At 37.2% G+C, this 23,811-nt stretch overlaps 1 protein-coding gene across 1 annotated transcript; it reads right to left on the bottom strand.

Moving 5' to 3' along the window:
• Positions 1-4,731: 4,731 nt before the first annotated feature.
• Positions 4,732-6,596, bottom strand: LOC109257445 (E3 ubiquitin-protein ligase RNF168-like). The gene has a single exon (XM_053891751.1). The coding sequence runs from the start codon at positions 6,427-6,429 to the stop codon at positions 4,996-4,998; it is 1,434 nt and encodes a 477-aa protein (XP_053747726.1). The 5' UTR covers positions 6,430-6,596; the 3' UTR covers positions 4,732-4,995.
• Between the last annotated feature and the right edge of the window lie 17,215 nt (positions 6,597-23,811).

Genomic DNA, 23,811 nt, shown 5'->3' with positions numbered 1-23,811 from the left:
CTTGGTTTCCGCTCAGGTCAGGCTCTCTGCTGTCAGCGTGAAGCCTGTTTCGGATCCTCTGTGTCCCTCTATGTCCCTTCCCCACTCATGTGCATGCTTGCATGCTCTCTCAGAAAAGAAATAAACATTAAAAAAAAAAAAACAGACAAGGAGGAGTGAGGTATACGGAGACCAAAATATCAGCTTTATCACTAATGAGTCTGAAGTGAAGAAGCTGCTTGTGACAGAGGGTTTTGGTGCCTCAGGCCAAACCTCTTTGCCTCTAACTTCAGCTGCACCCTTTGTATCTTAACATCCCACCTCAATTACCCACGGTGTCTGCAAAGCCATTACTTACTCAGCAATCCAGTACAGCAGCCAGGAGGTGTGAAAGTCCCTAGGGGTAAACCCTCAATGAACTAAGACAGGAATTGGTGGATAAAGGCTGCATGCTAGAGGGACAATTCTAAGTATACTCTACACAGTTTCTCAGAGGGCCACCAAAGAGATTGAACACATCATTTAACCAGTTCAATAACACGTTTCTTATTGATTTTTCTTCCTCCACTGTCCCATTATACTCATTCCTTCACTCCTGTTCCTGGAGTCCACTCCCAAATACGTTACCTGCACCCGAGTCCTTGTCTGAGACTCTGCTTTGGAAGAGAAACTGAATTAAGACACTTGCTTGGACACACAGTAATTAAATGCAATACCAATGTTAGACGGATTTACGGGCCCAAGCAGGCCGTGCAGACCACTGTGATACCTATGATGCGGATTCCTATCCCAGTAAAATGTTTGGCATGGATGAGAACACAATGTGCGAAGCGCCTCACTTAGCTTAAAAGACACAAGACTGCTTTGCTCACGCACTGTTGTTTTCCCCCAATTCTGCCATCACAGAGTTTTTATCATAATGGATATTGTACTTTGTCAAATGATTTTTCTCCATTTATTGAAATGATCATATGGTTCTTATCCTTTCTCTTACTGATGTGATATATCACATTGATTGATTTGTAAATACTGAACCACGCTTGCAACCCAGGAATAAATCCCAGTTGATCACAGTGAACGATGTCCAACAGACACATGGAAAGATGCTCATCATCACTCATCATCAGGAAAATGCAAATCAAAACTACAATGAGATATCGCCTCGCAGCAGAGTGGCTAAAATCAACAACACAAGAAACAACAGGTGTTGGTGAGGATATAGATTAAAAACAACACTCATGCACTGCTGGTGGGAATACAAACTGGTGCACCACTGTGGAAGATAGTATGGAGGTTCTTCAAAAAGGTAAAAATAAAACTACTTTGTGGTCCATCAATCACGCTACGGGGTATTTACCAAAGAATACAAGAACCCTAATTCAAAGGGATACATGCACCCCTATGTTTATAGCAGCATTATTTATAATAGCCAAGATATGGAAGCAGCCTGAGTGACCATCAGTTAATGAATGGATAAAGAAGAAATGTAATATACATACAATGGAATATTATTCAGTCATAAGAATGAAAAAAAAGAAAGTTTGCCATTTGCAATGACATGGATGGAGCTAGAGAGTATAATCCTAAACGAAGTCAATCAGAGAAAGACAAATACCATATGATTTCACTCACTCATATGTGGAACTTAAGAAACAAAACAAAGGAACAAAGGGGAAAAATAGAGACAGATCAAGAAACAAACTTTTTTTTTTAATGTTTACCTATTTTTGAGACACAGAGAGAGACAGAGCATGAGCAGGGGAAGGGCAGAGGGAGATACACACACAGAATGTGAAGCAGGCTCCAGGCTTCGAGCTGTCAGCACAGAGCCTGACGCGGGGCTTGAACTCACCAGCTGTGAGATCATGACCCGAGCTGAAGTTGGACACTTAACCAAATGAGCCACCCAGGAGCCCCAACAAACTGTGAATTATAGAGAACAAATTGATGGTTACCATAGGGGTGGGAGGGGGCAGGATGGATTAAATAGGTGATGGGGACTAAGGAGGGCACTTGTAATGAGCACCGGGTGATATATGGAATTGCTGGATCACTATATCATACACCTGAAACAAATATAATGCTGTGTGCTAACTGTACTGGAATTGAAATAAAAACTTAAAAAAGACCTGACAAACATGAACAAAATACTTAATGGCCTTAATTAATATAACTGAAGAAATCCTAAAAGGGTACTTGCAAATTGAATCCAGCAACACGTTAACAAACACAATCACATGTGATATGCTTTCTTAAAATAATGTAATGCGGTTCAGTATTAGAAAGGCTATGGATTATATCATTATGCCATAGAAAAATTATGGTTATTCAGTCAGAGGTTGAAGGGGCAATTGATGAAATTCCCATTCATGTTTTGAAAATTCAGAAAGCCAGAAGGTTATAAACATGATGGCTTACAGATTTCTCATTTATACAGATTTATGTATTTGTGTTTATCTATACATATTTTAATATATATTTTATGTCATGTATCTTTCATATATATTTCTTATGCTAAATGGTAAAGCAATAAATGCCTTCCATCTAGAGTCAAGAATATGAGAAATATGATCATTTTTATTACCTTTATTTAACACTACTTAAGTTTTAAGACCAGATATGGGTTATAAATCCAGAAAAAGGACAACATCATCATTTTTTGAAAAAATATAACACTACTGGTCTTAGAAGTACAACAAAAATTGAATGAAACATATTTGAATTATGAAAATAGCGATAAGAGACTGAGTTACATAATAAGTATACAAACTGCAAGCATGGCAGAAAAAAAAACTAGTTAGAAGGTATAATGGAAAATCTATTGTCTTCAGATTTAAACAATACAATATAAAGTGTCTAAGAGTAAACTAGATAAAATGAGCAGGACCTATGAGCAGAAAACTATAAAACTTGACTAAATACCATAACGAACACTTACATACATTGAAGAGAGACACCATGTTGTCGGTTACAAAGACTAAATATTTTAAACTTGCCAACTCTCTCCGAAGTTTTTCTAAATGAAATCTAACAGCAAGAAGCTAGGCATTTTTAGTTCAAATTTTGCAGAATGTTCGCTTAGATCAATCAGGAAGCAAGAATAAATAAGAAATATTTTTAAAGCAAGACTTGTCTAATCAGATACCACAGTGTGTTAAGTAGAGTAGTTAAACTCAGTGGTACTATTTTGGGAAAAGACAAATGAAACAACAAGGTAAAAATTCTAAAGGAAATGTGTATTTAATAACTCATGATGTTAATGTAAACCGAACCAATAAAGAAACAAAAGCCACTCTAATAAATAACGCTGAGGAAGCACTAATGCGGAAAAGTAGGTTGATCTCTACTTAACTGCAAGATAAATTATAAGCAAATGAATGATCTGCAATTTTGAATACAACCTTATAATTTCTAGAAAACTAGCATATTTCTCAGATCCAGTGGGTCTTTTGCAGCTAAAGACAAAGAGAGAAACCAGTTTTTCTTTAAACATAAATATTTTTTTTTAGCTCCAGGACATTTTATTGTATTTTTATTTTAAAAGGACAGAGAACTAGAGATCAGCAGAAATGCTGTTAAAACTGCTGTTTGCTTAAAGTCGTTCATATTAATAAACAAGAGATTAAGTCTCTGAGTTGAATTTGACAAAATGAAATCACTGCCTTCTGATTTAACTTTCAGGGGGTAAGACAGCAAAACCCAAGCATCAGACTTTCTTTTTCTGTCCACCAACACAAATAACAGTATCAATACAAATGATAGTATAAAGAAATAGACACATAGTTATGTCTCAGGTCTCACAACATGAGATACTATATTTAACTCCTAAAGTAAATTCCCATTTTTTTCCTGGGATAGCAGATTAAGAGAAATGTTAATTCCCCCAACTTCAGGTAATTTAGTAACTGATTTTGATTTGCCACCAGATCCAGATACTATGGTGTGAAAAACTAAAACACCCAAATGTTTTCCATGTCATTTAGCAAAGATAGGAGGAAGGAGAATCCTCTGCCAAAACTCACCTGCTACACCACCTTAGACCCCTTTTCTGATTATTCCCTCAGTTCCAGTGTTTCTAAATTGTCAATCCACCCCACTGAGCCTCACCCCAACTTTTAACTCCTTTTGCAACAAGAGACTAGTTTCCTTTGTCAACTAATTCCTAATTTTCCAGGAAACTCTTATTTTTCTGATCTCACATTGATCATAAACCATTTTAAATGGAAGAAATTGCTATAATGCTTAAAATAATTCAAGTCGAACTGAAAACTAGATTCCTTTGGTGTTATGGAAGATACGTTTCAAGCATTCTGCAAATATATGGGAAAGTAGCAGGAAAACTTACCCTGCCTGGATTCCTAACTACTTGGTATAGTATTATAATCTTGCTTTGATTACTAGCTAGGATAAAAAGGGAAGGAAGCAAAGGCCAAAAAGCATGCATTTTTTGGAAAGAAAATGGCACTTGAAGATTTCTCGGGAGTTCGCCAAGGCATTTTTATATTCATAAGGATTGTCAAACTTAGTACATCACGGTTATTTAAAAGGAAAAGATTGGGACTCCTGATTACCACTGAGTTTGGCAGAAACGCATGTGTATGTTCCTCCCTCATAATCACACAGTCCTTTTATTAAGGACAGGGAATGTGACCACAGAGCAGAATTAATGAAACAATCTATAAAGACTCTCCGATCAAAAAGAGATCATCACAATCCAGCTTTGCTAGGTTACAAAAGACTCCCTTTACTCACACATTACTTTCCATACCTCTGAAACATCTGAAAAATACTTGTCTGTGACTTACTAGATGGTAGGGAATGAGCCCTTTTAGATACATTACAATTATCTGTAGAAGGATTTGGTATCTTTCTCCTGTTAACATTAACTGAATGTTTCAACTGGATCTTAAGAGATGGCTGTCAGTTTTCACTTTCTGAGCCTCTCCGAGATTTTAAATGCTCTCTATCAGTCTGTTTTTTGAAGTTCTGGTCTTTGGAATACTTCCTCTGCCCACTTCACAATTTGTCTGGACGTGAAGATACAGGACGTAGCTGATATTCATCTGGGGACCCTTTTTGCCGGTTGGGTTTCATTTGTTCCTTGTCTATTTCTTGCTGGAGCTGATATGCAAAAAACCAGTCCTGCTCTTCCTGTTTATTTCTCTCAGAAGGCAAGCATTCCAAATCTATGACATTCTCGGTAACGTTGATTTCTGTTTCCTCTGGAGCTGAGGAAGCTTTGGGGAACATTTTCTTTCTTTTTGCAGAAATGCATGGATCCATGACTGCTTCAAACGAAGATTCCTGGTTTTTTCCTTTGGAAATATCTTCACTGATCAGTATGCAATCGTCTTCATCTTCTGTGTCAACTTTGTTACTTTCAATTATCTGTGTCATACCTGATACAGTGCATGCACTCTCTGTTTCTCCAAAGCAGGGAACTCTGGCTTCAGGTCCCTTGTTATTTAGGACACGTAACTCTTTATCACGATTGCTTCGTGTCATTTTAATTTTTTGTTGAAGGCACCATTCTCTACCGTTGTCATGCAACTGAGGTACAGGTGACTCTACTGAAGACTGTGCAGCCTGTTCTTGAATGTCCATGGACAGTTGTGGAAAAACTGTTGGCATATCTTCTTCAATTACTGTATCTTGCCACACAGGGCTTTTTACCACAGTAGTGTCAGTTTCCTTGGACATGGAGACATTCCTGCTTTCTTGGGCAACTTCAGGCTGTGATGTTGACCCAAACTGAAATTTCGGTGAGAAGTATGTCTGAGTATCTCCAGTGTTGGTGTTTCTCTTCTTACTTTTCTTTGGAGACTTGGCTGTGACCGTACCAGGTTTTGTGGAATTCAAAGGAGAAGCCAAGTCCTTTCTGTCACAGTAATTAAGATTAAAGCTTAGCTTTCTTGCTAGTTCTTCATCACTTTTCAGTTGTTCCTCCAGCTCTCTTTGCCTTTTTCGTGACTGTCGTGCTTCCTCCTCTTCTTCTTCTGCCAATAATCTCTGTATGTATTCTTTACTCATTTTTTCTTCATTTTCTTCAATGGCTCGTCGCTCTGCCTCCATCTTGCTTACCTCCTCTTCATATTCTTTTCTCAATTCCCCGGGCTTACTTAATAAGTGAACTGGCTTAAACTCATCAACCATCTCCTCTGATTTCTGCCCAGACATTCTAAGCCTGCATTCTTCTGGATAGTGTTTTTGGATTATCTGCCACAGTTCCGTGTTGACAAGAGAATTTCTTCGGGCATGGTACCGGGTCCACGAAGAGATCCGGCGGCGACAGAAAGGACAGCATAAACTTGCCTTTTCGATAGTTGACTGGAAACATTGATTACAGAGTGTGTGGTTACAAGGCAGCGTTACGGGCTCGATTAAGATTTCCACACAGATGAGGCACTGGCATTCCGACAAGGAAGGGATGGCGTTTTGGGGCACAGCCATTTTAATACGCTAAAAAGTCACATTCGGCATCAATACCAGCTGAGGAGGCTCCCTTATCTCAGTGTGGCCAGGTCCAAGACTGCCCACGCACAAAGCTTCGGGACCCCAACTCCACGAAAAACACTGTTTTCCCCCCCGGGGGGCCAGAGCACGGCTCCTGTTTGACCGTTAGCACGCAGAGGAGCATGGGATGACGCAAGCGTCCGGCCTCTGTGCGCCTCGAGCAGTTTCCCAGCATTCTGAGCCCACGCCCCCCTTTCTTGCGTCAGCCGTGAAGCCTAATGTTTGCGACAGTGCCGTAGCAACCCAACGAGGGCTAGTGACCAGAAAACATTTAGCTTCATAATATTAGTTTTTTAAATTTAGAAGAAAAAATGAACAAAAATAACAAAATGGATGCCAGGGAAATCTTTGAAAAATGACAAGGGATAAATATTTTCGCATATAAATAATTCTTAAAATGATAAATATCCCCCAATTGAAAAAAAAGGCACATAACATTAATGGTCAATCAACAAAGGCAAAACTATAAGGGCCAATTAAAAAAAATGTTTTTCCATCTCACTAATACTAGAGTCAATTAAGCTATTTTATCTCCATTCATTCATTCATTCATTCATTCAAAATACATTCATCTGGGGGGCCTGGGGGGCTCAGTCGGTTAAACATGACATTCGACTGGTATTTTCAGCTCAGGTCATGATCTCACAGCTCGTGGGTTCACGCCCTGCCTCAGGCTCTGTGCTGACAGCACCGACCCTGCTTGGGGTTCATTCTCTCTTTCTCTCTCGCTCTCTCTGTCCCTCTCCAATTTACATGCTTTCTGTCTCTCTCAAAATAAGTAAATAAACTAAAAAAAAACACAAAATACATTAATCTAGGACCCATTTTATGCCAAGTACTTTTGTGGGTCACTAAGAACAGAGAACTGTATGAGACATTACCCCTGACTTTATGAAAAAGAGACAGGGGTGCCTGGGTGGCTGAGCCGGTCAGGCATCTGACTCTTGGTTTTGGCTCAGGTCATAATTTCATGGTTTGTGGCATCGAGCCTCACGTTGGGCTCTGTGATGATAGCATGAAGCCTACTTGGGATTCTCTCTCTCCTTCTCTCTCTGCACCTCCTCATGCTCTCTCTCTCAAAATAAGGAAACTTTGAAAAAAACAGAAAAACAGACACTAATCAAATAAGAAAACAACAGCATGACTTCAGATATTGATAAATACATAACAAATACCAAGTATGCTAAATTTATAGAGAGCTGCTGGGAATACTATTAGAATGCAAGAAAAATAGATATGATCTTTTCAAAGACTAATTTGGCAATCTGTATTAATAGTTTTGAAATTTTTATACCTTTTTAAAACTTTTTACCTTGAAATAATTTAAGAACCCCAAGAACTGAAAAACATAGTAAAATATTCCTATGATAGTTTCTCCTACCTTTCCCCAATGATAACATCTTACATAGTCATACTAAAATATCAAAACCAGGAAATTGACATTGGTACAATACTATTAACTCAATTATAGGCCTTATTTAAATATCTTTAGTTTTTGCATGTATTCATCTGTGTTTTTGGTGCGTAGTACTATGAAAGTTTTTCACCTGTATAGATTCACATAACCACTACCACAATCAGGATACAGAAATGTTCCATCACCACAAAAACTCCCCAATCCCCCTTATAGTTTCATGTCTTCCCATTCTAACCCGGACCACCAATGACCAATTCTCCATCACTATCATTTTGTTATTCTGAGAGCATTATATAAATGGAATCATACACTATATAATCTCATGAGATTGGCTTTTTTCTTGACTCAGCATAATGCCCTAAAGATCCATCCAAGTTTTTGTGGGTATCAAAAATTGGTCTCTCTTCATGGCTGAGTTATATCCCCATTATATGGGTGAACAAGTTTCTTCACCCATTCACCCATCAAAGGGCATCTGGGTTATTTCCAGTATGGGGCTATTCCAAATAAAGCTGCCATGAATATTCGTGTGCACAATTTCACAATTGTGATTACTGGGTCCTATGACATGTAAATAGCATAACTTTATAAGAAACTACTGCACTGTTTTCAGAGGGTTGTGGCATTTTACATTTCCATCAACAATCTATGTCAGATCCAGTTTTTTCACATCCCGCCAGCATTTGGTGTTGTCACTATCTTCTGTTTTAGTCTTTCTGATTAATGTGCACTGATATCATGCCTTTTATTTGCATTTACCTAATGCCTAATGTCCCTGAACATATTTTTATGTGCTCATTTACCCTCTGTATATCCTCTCTGGTTAAATGTCTGGTCACCTTTTTTGCATATTTTCCAAGGGGAATATGATCTTATTATTGAGTTTAAAGCGATTCATATATATGGTGGATATAAGTCCTATGTCAAATATGTTACTTGTGAAATTTCTTAGTCAGTAGCTTGTCTTTTCATCCTCTTAATACATTCCCTTACAGAGTAAAAGTTTAAAACTTTTGATAGAGACCAATTGGTCTTTTTTATTTTCTCTTATGGATTGCACTTTTGGTGTCATGCCTAAAAATCCTGCTGAACCAAAATTATAAATATTTCCTCCTGCATTTTCCTATGAAAATTTAAAAGTTTTATACTTTACATTTATTTTTTTAAGTTTTATAGTTAACATTTAGATCTATGATCCATTCTGAGTTAATTCTGGCGCAAGGTGTGAGGCTTAGGTTGAGGTTTATTTTCTGATCTATGGATACATCCAAATGTACCACATGATTTACTAAAAAGATCATCATTCCTCCAGTGAATTGCTTTTTTCATTAACAAAAATCAGTTGGATATACTTGTGTGAGTCACTTTCTGGACTCTCTATTCTGTTCCCCTAATCTATGTGTCTGTTCATTTCTCTGTAAGACATTGCCTTGCGTTTATTTCTTTTGATTCAACAATTTTATTTCTATGAATTTATGTCTAAGACAAAAATATAAGAATTCTCCATAAGAGACAGACATACATTGAAAAATGTGCATGTAAGAATGCCCATAGCAGCATTTTTTACATATTGGATAACTGAACAATCTAAAGTCTATCAAAGAACAAAGGTTAAAGAAATTATGATTTCAGATTCCAGCAAAATGACTTTACTTGGCTAATACAGGAACTCTTCCTATAAAACCCAATGATGTTGGATAAACCTAATACATTTTAATATAGAGTTGACTTCAAAAAATGTGAACTCTTCAGGAGCCAGAATTGAAGAGCTTCCTGAGAGCCAGAATTCTAGAAGTACATGCTGATTTTTGTGGAGCTCTGGACACAGTACTAGCCCAATGATAGGAGGATCTTGATTTTAATGCACACATATGTAAGGCTGATAACAGATTTGTTCACTCAAGGTGGAACACTAGAACTGAGAACTGGGATTATGATTGAGACACTAGAAAGACTAATCCTAGTGAATGAGAAATAAAAATTCTCCACCTATCTACCAAGTGAGATGACAATAAATCTTTAGAGTGAAATTAAATTCCTATGATGGAGCCCCACATAGGTAGAATCTACTAACCCCAAACTTAGCCTAGGAACCTCCAGGACAGTAAATTAACATAAAAAATTGTACCTGGCTATCGACACCCTACACAGCCTAGAAAGCCTAGCAGGAAAAAAATACAAACCATCTGCAGAAATAACCCAGGCCAAAAGATTCCTCCTAAACAACAACAACAACAACAACAACAACCTCCGCTTAAAATGAACTAACAAGTTTAAAAATATAGGTGCGGGGTGCCTGGGTGGCTCAGTCAGTTAAGCCTCCAACTCTTGATTTCGGTTTGGGTCATGATCTCATGGTTCGGGCTGACAGTGCAGGGCCTGCTTGAGATTCTCTCTCTCTCTCCCTCTAGCTCTCTCTCTCTGCCCCTCCCCCAATCATGCACGCTCTCTCTTCCCCCCCCCAAAATAAAGACTTAAAAAAATAAAAAGAAACTAAAAATAGAGATGAAATCTGCAACTATATCAAGACCAGCAGATACTATAAACAAGAGGATTAACACACAAAGAACTTGGAGAAAAACCTATAGACGGCCTGTTATGAGTTTACAACCACACTGTCCAATATAAACCTGATGCAAACCATGAATATGAGTCACCTATATAATTTTAAAGGTAATTAAATGTTCACATCAAAAAGGAAAAGAAATAGGTGAAATTAATTTCAGTAGTTTAATATTTTACTTTAATTTTTAAAAATCCTTTTTTTTCTATAAATTGTTTGAAATCCTGTGTATATTTCATATTTAAAGCACATCTTAATTCGGACTAACCACATTTGAAGTGTTCAAGAGTCATATGCAAGCTGGTAGCTATCATATTGGACATTGCCTGTAGGTTATAAAGTAAGTACATATAAAATGAGTTATAGGACTCATTCATTCAATGATGATTCACTGAGTTCCTACTATGTACCAAACACTAAGAAAGCCACAGTGCACTCAAATAGATAAAGTTCCTATATTCATGTGGCTTAAGTACCAATGTGTGTGGAGGAGGGGGCATAGAGAAATACAATTAACAAGAAAATATATATTATGCTAGATGGTGATATGTGTTGCAGGAGAAAAAACTAATCAGGGCAGCACAGATAAGGAGGACCCTTGTGTGTGCACATGTGAAGTGTAGGGGTTATAGGGGTATTACCTTATGCCACTTATTAATGAACATCTCATAAATAAGGTGATATTTGAGCAGGGACTTATAAACAAAGAAGCAAATACTGTAGATTATCAACAAAAAACACATAGTCACTGATTTTTTTAAAAAGCTCTGCATAAATTAAACAGAAGATTAGACATAGCTGAAGAAAGGATTAGGACTCAATTCAGAAAATGTAGTGTAGTAAATATTTTCAAAGGTTTTCCAGCTGAATACATGAATTCAGCAAAGTCGCAGGGTACAAAATCAATGTACAGAAACTGGTTGCATTTCTGTACACCAATAATGAAGCAACAGAAAGAGAAATCAAGAAATCAATCCCACTTACAATTGCTCCAAGAACCATAAAAATATCTAGGAATAAACCTAACCAAAGATATAAAAGATCTGTATGCTGCAAACTATAGAAAACTTACAAAGGAAATTGAAGAAGACACAAAGAAATGGAAAAACATTCCATGCTCATGGAATGGAAGAATAAATATTGTTAAAATGTCAATGCTGGGGCGCCTGAATGGCTCAGTTGGTTGAGCGTCTGACTTTGGCTCAGGTCATGATCTCATTCATGGCTCGTGAGTTTGAGCCCTGCATCGGGCTCTGGGCTGACAGCTCAGAGCCTGGATCCTGCTTCAGATTCTGTCTCCCTCTGTCTGCCCCTCCACTGCTTGCACTCTGTCTCTCGCATTGTCTCAGGGATGGGCAAACGTTAAAAAAAAATTTTAAATGTCAATACTACCCAAAGCAATCTACACATTCAATGCAATCCCAATCAATACTGCACCAGCATTCTTCTTGAAGCTAGAACAAGCAATCCTAAAATTTGTACGAAACCACAAAAGACCCCGAAGACCCAAAGTAATATTGAAGAAGACCAAAGTGGGAGGCATCACAATCCCAGACTTCAGCCTCTACTACAAAGCTGTAATCATCAAGCGGCATGGTAATAGCACAAAAACAGACACATAGACCAATGGAAGAGAAAAAAGACTCCAGAATTGGACCCACAAAAGTGTGGCCAGCTAATCTTTGACAAAGCAGCAAAGAGTATCCAGTGGAAAAAAGACAGTCTCTTTAGCAAATGGTGCTGGGAGAACAGGACAGCAACATGCAGAAGGATGAAACTAGACCACTTTCTTACACCATTCACAAAAACAAACTCAAAATGGATAAAGGACCTGAATGTGAGACAGGAAACCATCAAAACCCTAGAGGAGAAAGCAGGCAACAACCTCTTTGACCTCAGCCATAGCAATTTCTTGCTCGATGCATCTCCAAAGGCAAGGGAATTAAAAGCAAAAATGAACTAATGGGACCCCATTATCAAGATAAAAAGCTTCTACACTGCAAAGGAAACAATCAACACAACTAAAAGGCAACCGATGGAATGGGAAAAGATATTTGCAAATGACATATCTGATAAAGGGTTAGTATCCAAAATCCATCAAGAACTTACCAAACTCAACACCCGAAAAACAAATAATCCAGTGAAGAAATGGGCAGAAGACATGAATAGACACTTTTCCAAAGAAGACAACCAGGTGGGCAACAGACACATAAAAGATGCTCAACGTCACTCATCATCAGGGAAATACAAATCAAAACCATACGGAGATACCACCTCACACCAGTCAGAGTGGTTAAAATCAACAAATCAGGAAACTACAGATGCTGGCACAGATATGGAGAAATGGGAACCCTCTTACACTGTTGGTGGGAATGCAAGCTGGTACAGCTGCTCTGGAAAACAGTATGGAGGTTCCTCAAAAAATTAAAAACAGAACTACCCTACAATCCAGCACTTGTACTACTACTTATCCAACAGATACAGGTGTGCTGTTTTGAAGGGGCACATTCACCCCAATGTCTATAGCAGCACTACCAACAATAGCCAACATATGGAAAGAGCCCAAATGTCCATTCATGGATGAATGGACAAAGAAGATATGGTATATATGCATACAATGGAGTGTTACTCGGCAATCAAAAAGAATGAAATCTTGCCATTTGCAACTACATGGATGGAACTAGCTGGCATTATGCTAAGCGAAATTAGAGAAAGACAAATATCATATGACTTCACTCATATGAGGACTTTAAGAGACAAAACAGATGAACATAAGGGAAGGGAAGCAAAAAGAATATAAAGACAGGGAGGGGGACAAAACATAAGAGACTCTTAAATACAGAGAACAGAGGGTTGTTGGAGGGGTTGTGGGAGGGGGGATGGGCTAAATGGGTAAGGGGCATTAAGAAATCTACTCCTGAAATTATTGTTGCACTATATGCTAACTAACCTGGATGTAAATTTAAAAAACAACAACCTTAAATCAGCACTGTCCAATCTAAATAAAATAGGAAAAAGACAAATATTACATGGTATCACTTATATCTGGAATCTAAAACCAAAAAAAAAAAAAACCCAAAACAAAACAAAACAAAAAAACCCCAAAAAACAAACAAACCAGCTCATAAAAACAGAGTAGAAAAGTGGCTGCCAAGGACAAGAGAAAATAGGGAGAGGTTGGTAAAAGGGTACAAATTTTCAGCTATAAGAGGACTAAGGTCTGAGAATCAAATGTATGACAGGGTAGCTACAGTTGATAACACCGTAATTTTAAAAATAATAAAAACTGAAGCACCTGGGTAGCTCGACTCATTAATCAACCTCTTGATTTTGGCTCAGGTCATAATCTCACATTTCATGAAACTGAACCTGGCGTCGGGATCTCTGCTGACAGCACAGAGCCTGCTTGGGATTCTTTCTCTTCTCCTTCTCTCTCTCTGCCCCTCTCCTGCTTGAGCATGCACGCTCACACTCTCTCACTCTCACTCTCTCAGAATAAATAAATAATTTAAAAGAGTAATAAAAATAAATATTAGCCACATATACAATTTTATGTTTTGTAGCAGTCACATTACAAAAGTAAAAATAAATAGGTGAAATTACTTTTAATACTATACTTTATTAGTGATTGAATATTTTTAATACAATATATCCAAAATATTATTTCGATATGCAGCACTGGCCACATTTCACATGCTAAATAGCCACAATTAATTAGGAGCTATCATATCAAACAGCACAGCCTGGATCCCTACATACATTACTACAGACAGCCTTTTACATGCTGTGCTATTTGACCCTGAGACAACCCAAAAAATGAGTGAATTACCATGTCTATCCTGAAGAGAGACATCCAGGGAGAGATCCCAAGGGAGATGGAGACACACACACACACACACACACACACACACGACAAAAGAGAAAGAGTATGCATACGTGTGTGCATGCACACGCATGAGGAAAAACAAGGGAGTTGGGAGACAGACAGCAGAGGCTTTTTCATTGAGTACAGATTAGAAACTGAAACTCCCTTGCAGCAGTAGGGTCCTCCAAATCAAGTTGTGCCTCCCTGAGCACCACTCCATGGTAAAGGACACCAGTGGCTGCAGTGACCAGGGCATAATACTCATGAACCTGAACTCATCCATTTAAACCTTCACTCAAAGGTTCTACATCTCCAGAGACAGAAGGCTTGAAATCAGTGACTTCAGAGAATAAATGGAGGAGCTGAATTCCACAGAGGCATGAAGGTGGTAGCAAAGGTATTCCCTATCAGGCCTTAAAGATGGAGTATGATTAACTGTTTTTGCCTGAGGCCTCTCTAAAAAGACAAGACAGATCTTACATCCTGGGTTTCTCAGCTAGGAAATGCATACTATATATATACTAATATATTTGCCAACATTTACCTCTTTGACAGAATTCAAAAGTGTAATATAGGTCCTTTTGGTAATCCTAAGAAGCTGCGACTCAAAGCAAGGACCTCGTCTGAAGAGGCCAAGTATCACTGTAATAAAAGCCCCATGGACTGAGAACCTCAAGTTTGTATCCTGGGTTTGGTTCTATTGTTAGATAGTGACAGGACCCTATCAACCAATTATCCTTACATACAAAACCCTCCTTGGTTTCCTTATATGTAAAATTATCACCTTGGATTGTAGACTCACTCTCATCGTACAACCTATGATTTTACACTGATAGAGAAAAAATGATGAAACAAAATGCTGTAGTTTTATTTTACAAGAATGGAATGGAATGAGAATGTTTTGACTCATAGGGCTTTCTACATCCATCCAGGCCTGTCTTCTGCAAGGCAACAAAAATTTCACAAGAACCGAACTCTCGAGAAATTAAATGCACTCCAACTCCCCTACTTTAATCTATCAGTATCCCTTATGAGTGTGAGAGTTTATGTAAATCTTTGTATGTCGGCATTTGAGAGAAGGTAAGTTCTTAAATCATGTATACAGCTTTATAATAATTTAGTTTGAAACATCAGTGGTCAAGTCACTCCATAATGAATCTTGAAAAAATGAAAATATCTGTAGGTACAGCATTAGGTTTCCCTCTCAGTTTCCCAACATCATCCATAGTAGCCATGTTCCTTCATTTCAAGTGACACCTGTTCTGAAACCATTTGCCACCAGGTCATGTCTTGCAGCTAAGTTATCCTCAGCTTCTTCCTTACATCTGACAAAGTTTGCCCCCCAAATGTCACTAACACATAGTGATGGATACCTGATCATAGAGTGGCTTTGTTTGCCTCCTTCCTATGGGACAAAGGCTGGGATACACATTTCACTTACATTATTTTGTTCTTACAGCTGCTCAGTAGCAAATACAAGGACATATAGAATTTGGTGACTTGTTTCAATTCGCAGACTTCACAGAAACCTCTGGCCAGAACCAGCCATCCGTAGGACCAGGCACACCACTGCCAAAGATTTTACAAAGGAAATTCAAACAACCCTATAATTTAACTTTTATTTTTAATTTAATAATGTTTGTGTACTGTTTCACAATGTAATTAGTTTAGAGACTTATTACACAGTTTTTTGGGTAAGCATCACTGATTTTACAAAGACAGGCAAAGGCCACCTAATATTGTCCACTACAATTAGTGTCCCGATTGACAGTTAAATCCTCCCATTTGCTCAGGTTGACACTTTCATATGTTAAGCTAAAATCCTGTTATTGTCTGGAACGTTGAAATTAGAAAAGAATACTTGAAGGTTACCTACTTTATTCCCAATACTCACAAACTCATTAAGTTTGGTTCAAATGAAGCTCCTGGTAATGGGTAATAATATATGGGTAATAATACCATATAATTCTACACTGTCGTAAAGCAGTGTGATATCTATGGATTTTGGAGTTAAGCAAGAGAGTTTGAATCCTGGCTTCAACCCTACTCTGCATGATGCCTCATATAGAGTAAATGCTCAATAAATATTACTTTTCTTCCCTCAATGCTTTTCCCTAAAGTCAATGGGAGAATGAGTTTGGACTTGATTTCATGGGCAATGAGGAGCTACTGAAATGCTGTTTTAAATTGAGGAAATTAATATGATGTTTTAGATAGGTGACAGAGTAGAGGCAAGGACATTGGATATGAGGCTGTTTCACCAGGCTAGACAGATACATCCTAACTGACTGATTGAAAGAAGCAGTACCATGGGAGGGACAGGAAGAAGTACTGCAAATTCTCTCCCTCTCTACCTATCTGTTCATTTATATATCATCATTTCCTAGTTCAAAGAGAACATTCACATCACCAACAAGAAGTCCATGAAATAGGTATTAGTATTCAATTTTCACAGATTAAAAATAAAAAGTATGCTCAAAGAGGTCATGTATTTTCCCAAGGACCATATAACTTATAAGTGTTGGACTCAGAGCTTGCAGACAAAGGAATCATCTGTGCTCATTCCTATAACACATGCCATCTCATGAAAACATCAAAAAGTATAATTGCTTATTGGATATGGATTGGGGGCCGATGGAGGGATCAAATAATATTGAAAGTTCAGCAGTGATAACATGAAGAGCAAGAGTAAAGACAGAGAAGGAATTTATATAGTGTGAGGAATGTGACAAGGAGACTTACGGCATTTAGCTTGGGATATACTGATTTTAGAATGGGAATGAACATCTAAATCGAGCTCCCACTAAGTATGTGGGAATATGGGGTCAGTAGAATATCTGGCGTGGCTTTGTAGAGATGTAGAGTGAGACAGGAATGAATATAAACTCTGATAGAGACATTTTCAACTAGAAGGCCACCAAAAGTACCCATGGACACCTTGCCATTCTTAGGCTAAGAGAGGATGTAAACTAGTCAACCAGAAGAATAGAGATGAAGGAGAGGTGTAAGAAAAAAATGTGCAGCTCAGACAATACAAGGAGAAAATTATCATCTTTTGAGCATCCACCAAGTGCCAGACACTTCACCTATGTGTTAATGCTCAATTCTAATAAAACTCATTTGATTCATGTGGTATGTTATTTCTGTTTTCTTGCATGCAGAAATGAAGGTCAAAGCGGAAATGGAACTTGTTCAAGAACACGCAAAAGGAAATGACAAAATTAGGCTTCTAAATTAGTTCTGTGAGACTCCAAATCCCTGTTATTTCCGTGTTAAGGAAGAAGGACTAGTCACTAGTAATGAAGCGTTGCTCTATTATCAGAAACAATGTCTATTGTAGATAATGATGCTATAAACATCAGGGTGCACCTGAAATTAATATTATACTGTAGATTAACTGGAATTTAAATAAACACTTAAAAAAACAGTGTCAGAATTTGGCAATTAGAAGGTTTTCAGAGAATATTTGGGATAGGGCTAAGATTTCAAGTAGATAGGGTTGAACAAGAGATAAGAAAGTTGAAAATGTGTTGGAGGCTACTTTCTGGAGAAGTTAGGTACTGAATGCAAGGGAGAAGCAGAGATAGTAAATGCATAGGAAAACTGACTTGAAGATTCCACATCTCACTTTTGCTTTCTATGGTGGGTATTCGAGTCCTTTTGTAATTTCATGACAATAAAAGGTTAGAGTTGGAAAGTCCTTGCCAATCATTTGACCCCTGTAAGTGGTAAACAGTTCTAGAGAAGTTAAACAGTAGGCCCAGGCAGCCCACTCTCCTGAAGAACTGAGTCAACAAGCTCCAGTCTCTTGACACCTGGTTTAATGCTCTTTTGGAAGGTACTGACTTTAGCATTATACTTTATCCATTCTAACTCACACTTGGTTAACGGGCACTTTGCATGAAAGTCCTCTAACCTGTATCTACATCTATCTGTAGTCCACCTAGAAACTGGAAGAGCTCCTAAAAGTAGTAGCAGGGAAAAGTGATTTAAACTACATACATTTGGGAATGCATAAAATATCCTTCATCCTTCAGTTAACTTGGAGAATTACCCAACTCTTGCCTGAACCTCAATATTAATAGAATCCACTATGTTTTTAGCACAGAGCTAAATAATTTTTGTATTATGTGCCAATTGTTTTACTCATGTTCTTTTTTCTTCTCCTTTAGAATCTGAACTTCTTTCCAAGTAGAGACCATTTCATAGGGGTGTGTGTGTGTGTGTGTGTGTGTGTGTTTACAGCAGACAGCACAATGTAGAGTACATGGTGGACAAAGAATACATAGTTTTTGAAAGACTACTCTGTACTAATACACAGATTTAAGAACTCTTTGGAACAAATTTTCCAAAGGCATGTTTTTAAGCAGTCATGATTCAATTGCCCCATGGAAAATGCTGTGTGAAATCCAATTACTTTCACATTTGGGCACCTGCTACTTATTTGATGAGTCAAATGGCCAATTGTGGACGCATTGAGACAAGGTTAAAGAGGAATTCAGGTAGAATTTTTTGTATATTATCTATTTCTTTAGTTTATCATTTTCTACTACTAAAAATAAAACATATACAGTACAGATAATATGAGCAATGCAAGATTAAAACAAAGAAGAAAATAAAAATCACTACAAACCCACTATTCATTGATAACTGTAGCTGGTATTTTATTTCCTTTTATTTTTCTTTACAGCCATAAGCATGTATGTATATATATATATATATATATATATATATATATATATATAGTTAAATAACAAGGGTGAAATGGATGTGAATCTTGCATATATTTTAATATTACATAGTATTTTTCCATGTCATTAAATATCCTTCACTAGCATCATTTTAAAACAAGAATAATCTCTTATAGTATAAATGATGTCATTTAAACCATTCTGCTATTGTTGGTTATTTAGATCGCTAAAATTTTCACTGTTCCAAATACTTTTGTGAATAAAATCTTTGTGCAGAATTCTCTTGCTGAAATTTCTGGTCATTTCCTTAAACCCAATTCTGAGAAGTTGAATTACTAGGTCATTGAAGCTTAATTCTATTTGCTATTTGTAGAACTATAAAAAAATGGATTTTCCTTTCCAAACACTTCATACACAGATAAGGAGTCAAACACAATTATATGAATGGTTTCTCCAACTGATGTAGCAAACCTGATCAATTTTTGGCACCTAAAACATAGGATAGTATTTTTAAATTCATTTTCTTTTTAATTATCATGTAGTTATGATAATAATGAATGAGTAATCAATCCTTTTTTGAGTTATTTTGCTACTAGCAGTGGGAAGAGTATGTGTAGATACTGGATTTGGATTCATTCACACTCTCCTCATATGTGTATTATACAACTATGATGTGAGAGAGGTAGACTGTGGCTATGAAACTGTCTTCCATATGCTCTGTGCCAGATTCCACAAACCTCACTGCTCTAGCCTTTTCCAGTCATTCTTAATAATTTATCACTGTCTTCAGTGCTCACAGTACTGAGAAGATGATGTTACCATAAGAAATAGCATATGCTGCATACAAACAGGTCAATAACCAGCTCATTTCGATATATGTCAGAAGCCTATTTTATCAAGGGACACAGTTTATCTGCCTTCAGAAATCCATTTTCAGGGGAATCCTACAGGCTAAATCACAACATCATTCCAGTTAGGCAGAGAAAATAACTTTAGCTACAATCTGCCTTATTGCATTCAAGGCACATATGTGTTTGCAATCAAGTTCTCCCAAAGATTATACATATTTCTACCCTAAGAAACAGAATGTAAGATGCTTTTGTGTATAACTGCTAGAGTTGGAATCTAACTTGCAATTATACGTAAAGAAGCAATAGAATTTTAGGTTTGAAAGCATCAATATTTAAAAAAAATAATTTTTCTTTAAAATTACACTTAATGATCTTTCTGATTATAAAAATAAGGTCTATTGCAAAAAATTTAGAAAAGCATTAATAAGGAAATTTAAATTACCTCTAACCCTACAATCAAGTGATAACCACTGTTAATTATTTTGTGTAATATATCAGCCATTTTTTCTTGCCTATGCATGTGTATACGTGTGTGTGTGTGTGTGTGTGTATGTAATTGGGTTTTTGCTATATATAATCTTCTACAACATGTTTTATGCTTAATACTTATGAATATTCTACACACATTATATATATATTATACACAGATTTAATTATTCATAATCATGTTTTCTATTAATGGCATATTATATAATGAGAAGATCTGGAATTTAACCAATTCTCTATTTTTGGAATTCAGTTGTTCTTTATTGTCTACCATTACAAATAATATTACATTTAGCATTTTGCCTATCTCTATTTCCTCAAATTTCCAAAAACACAGTAGTAAGGTTAAAAGTACATAATTTGCTTAAAGGATTTTGATACATATTCCTATATTGCTATTTAACTATATATTTAGGCTGACACTCAAACTATGTGTAGATCAGCTCTGGCAAATGGTGTCAGTACCCTACTCATAACCTCTAGCCTATACCAGAGACAGCTTTCATTTCCAGGTTTCCACATCTCTCTGCCCAAGGCTTTTTCCTGCCTCAGAATCCTTCTCAGTCCACTGGTAGGGTAGGCCCAAGTGTATAGAGCATACCATCTCAAGAAGTACTCTCAACCACTGAAGGGCAGAAGTTTGTACAAAACTACCCTAGATTTCTTACCTCTGTGTGGGACAACTCTTGAGTTATGTTCCACGCATTCTATTGAAGGTCCCAAGCAGGACTGAGCCCCAGGTGCCCACAAAAAACTACTCATTGGCATTCCCTATATGGGCTTTATTCCCTTCCCTGTCTCACTTTCTCATTCCCTCGTAGTCCTTCCCAAGACCACCTCCCAAATACACTACTTGTATCTAAATCCCTAACTCAGAGACTGCTTTTAAGGAAATTCAAACTACACTAACCTATTTTCTCTTACTTGTAGTTTCAGGATAATTTTGAGACTTGACAAAGATTAAGGTAAGATTGGAAACACCTTTAAAATAAATGGAGACTTAACAGTAACACTTGAGAGACCTATGTGGTGGTAGGTAGGGAAAGGAGAGGGACTTAGGACAATAAATAGGATAATTACAAAATAATGTTAATCAACCTGAACTAGAACAAAAATTAGCAATTGCTTTCATTGCAAAAATTAAAGTCAGATGTTTATATCATAATTTCTATTGAGTAGAAAATGCAACATCTAACAACTTGACAATATGATGAAAAGTCTCAACACTCTTTCCTTGCTCGGGGGAGAGTTGGGCATCCAATTAAAAAGGGAGGCATTTCAGGTATGTGCAACAAACCTACTTCTTTATAATGTGAGTAATTCCTAGCTGAGTAACACACCATGTAAGGAAGAAGAGTTGCAGGGGAGGAAAGTGGGAAGGACCAAAAATTCACTTTGACCCAAGCAGATTCATATGACAACCTGGATAGAAATGAGTGGCACTGCTGGCTGTTTAGGAGGCATCAGAATCTGACCATGAGCTATGTCTGAAGAGCCTTCTGCAATGACAGAAATATTCTATGTATGTGCAGCCCAATGCAGTAGTCGCATACTATGTGTGGCTACCAAGCATGTAAAACATTGCTAGTGTGACTACTGCAACTAAGGAACCAAAAGTTTAATTTTAGTTAATTTAAATGAAAATAACCATGTTTGGCTGGCAGTTACTCTACTGGACAGTGCAAAAAGAGGCTGTATGCTGACTGTATTACACTATAGATATTTTCCCAAGGTTAAAGTTCAGTTGTGAACTTAATTACAATCGACTACTAGAAAGGAAAAAAAATAGTCTTGTTTTGTAAGTCTTAACCTACAAAGTGTTAAATTATTATACTGTTTAGGAAGGGGGGGGGGCTAATATGTGGAGTCCACCAAAGAAAGACATTAAGAATATGAACTATTGACATGGTGATAACTATCAGCAAGTCTTCTAAGCACCTGATATATTTTAACTAGTTTAAAATTCATCAAAATATCATCAAGAAAAGACACGAATAAACTTAACCCAAGAGGTGAAAGATCTGTACATTGAAAATTGCAAGACATTGATGAAAGAAACGGAAGACAAAAATAAACAGAAAGATATCTGTATTCATGAATCTGAAGAATACTGCTAAAGTGTCCATACTACTCAAAGCCATCTAGAAATTTAAGGTAATCACTATCAAAATTCCACTGACATTTTTCACAGAAATTGAAACAACAATCTTAAAATCTGTAGGAAACTACAAAAGAGCCCAAAGAGCCAAAGCAATCCTGAGAAAGAAAAACAAGGCTGGAGGCATCAAAATTCATGATTTCAAACTCTATTACAAAGCTACAGTAATCAGGAGCACCTGGGTGGATCAGTTGGCTAAGTGTCCAGCTTGTGATCTCAGCTCAGGTTATGATCTCACGGAGCTGGGATTGAGCCCCACATGGGGCTCTGCACTGACATCATGGAGCTTGCTTAGGATTCTCTCTTCCTCTCTTTCTGACCCTCCCCTGCTCATTCGCTCTCTCTCTCTCAAAATAAACATTAAAAAAAAAACAATGCTACAGTAATCAAAACAGTATGATACTGGCATAAAAATGGACACACTAACCAAGGGAACAGAATCGAGAACAGAATCAAGAGTCCAGAAATAAACCCACACATAATATGGTCAACTAATATTTGACAAGGCAGCCAAGGAGACTCAATGGGGAAAAGAAAGTTTATTTAATAAATGATGCCTCCAAAACTTGATAACTACATGCAAAAGAAGGAAACTGGATCCCTGTCTTAACTCACAAAAATTAACTTGAAATGGATTTAAGACTTAAATTTAAGACCTGAAACTGTAAAATACTAGGAGAAAATATAGGGGAAAAAGCCTCTTGACACTGGTCTTGGCAACAACTTTTTGGACACTCAACGTTCAAGCTACAAAAGCAAAAATAAAATGGGATTACATAAAACTAAAAGCTTCTGCACAGCAAAAGAAACAATCAGCAAAATAAAAGGCAAACTACCGAATGGGAGAAAATATTTCCAATCTCTCTGATGAGGAGTTAATATCTAAAATATGTAAAGAACTTGGAGCACCTGGATGGCTCAGTTGGTTGAGCAGCTAACTCTTGATTTGGGCTCAGGTCATGATCCCAGAGTTGTGGGATCGAGCCCTGCATCAGGCTCCACCCTGAGTGTGGAATCTGCTTAAAATTCTCTCTTTGTCTCTATCCTTCTGCCCTTCTCCCTTGCTTGTGCTCTGTCTAAAAAAAAAAAAAAAAGAAAAAAGAAAATATATGAGGAACTCATACAATTTTTAGCAAAAAAAAAAAAAAAATCTGATCATTTTTCCACATGCAAATGGCCAAGAGGTATGTGAAAATCTGCATCACATCACTAATCATCAGAAAAATGTAAATCAAAACCACAATGAGATATCACCCCATACCTGTCAAAAAAGACAAGGGATTACAAG

Source organism: Panthera pardus, unplaced genomic scaffold, assembly GCF_024362965.1.
Source record: "Panthera pardus isolate Hobbes unplaced genomic scaffold, ASM2436296v1 HiC_scaffold_27, whole genome shotgun sequence".
Classification (NCBI taxonomy): domain Eukaryota; kingdom Metazoa; phylum Chordata; class Mammalia; order Carnivora; family Felidae; genus Panthera; species Panthera pardus.
Note: the sequence above shows the minus strand (reverse complement) of the source record. Positions and strands in the feature narration are given on the sequence as shown.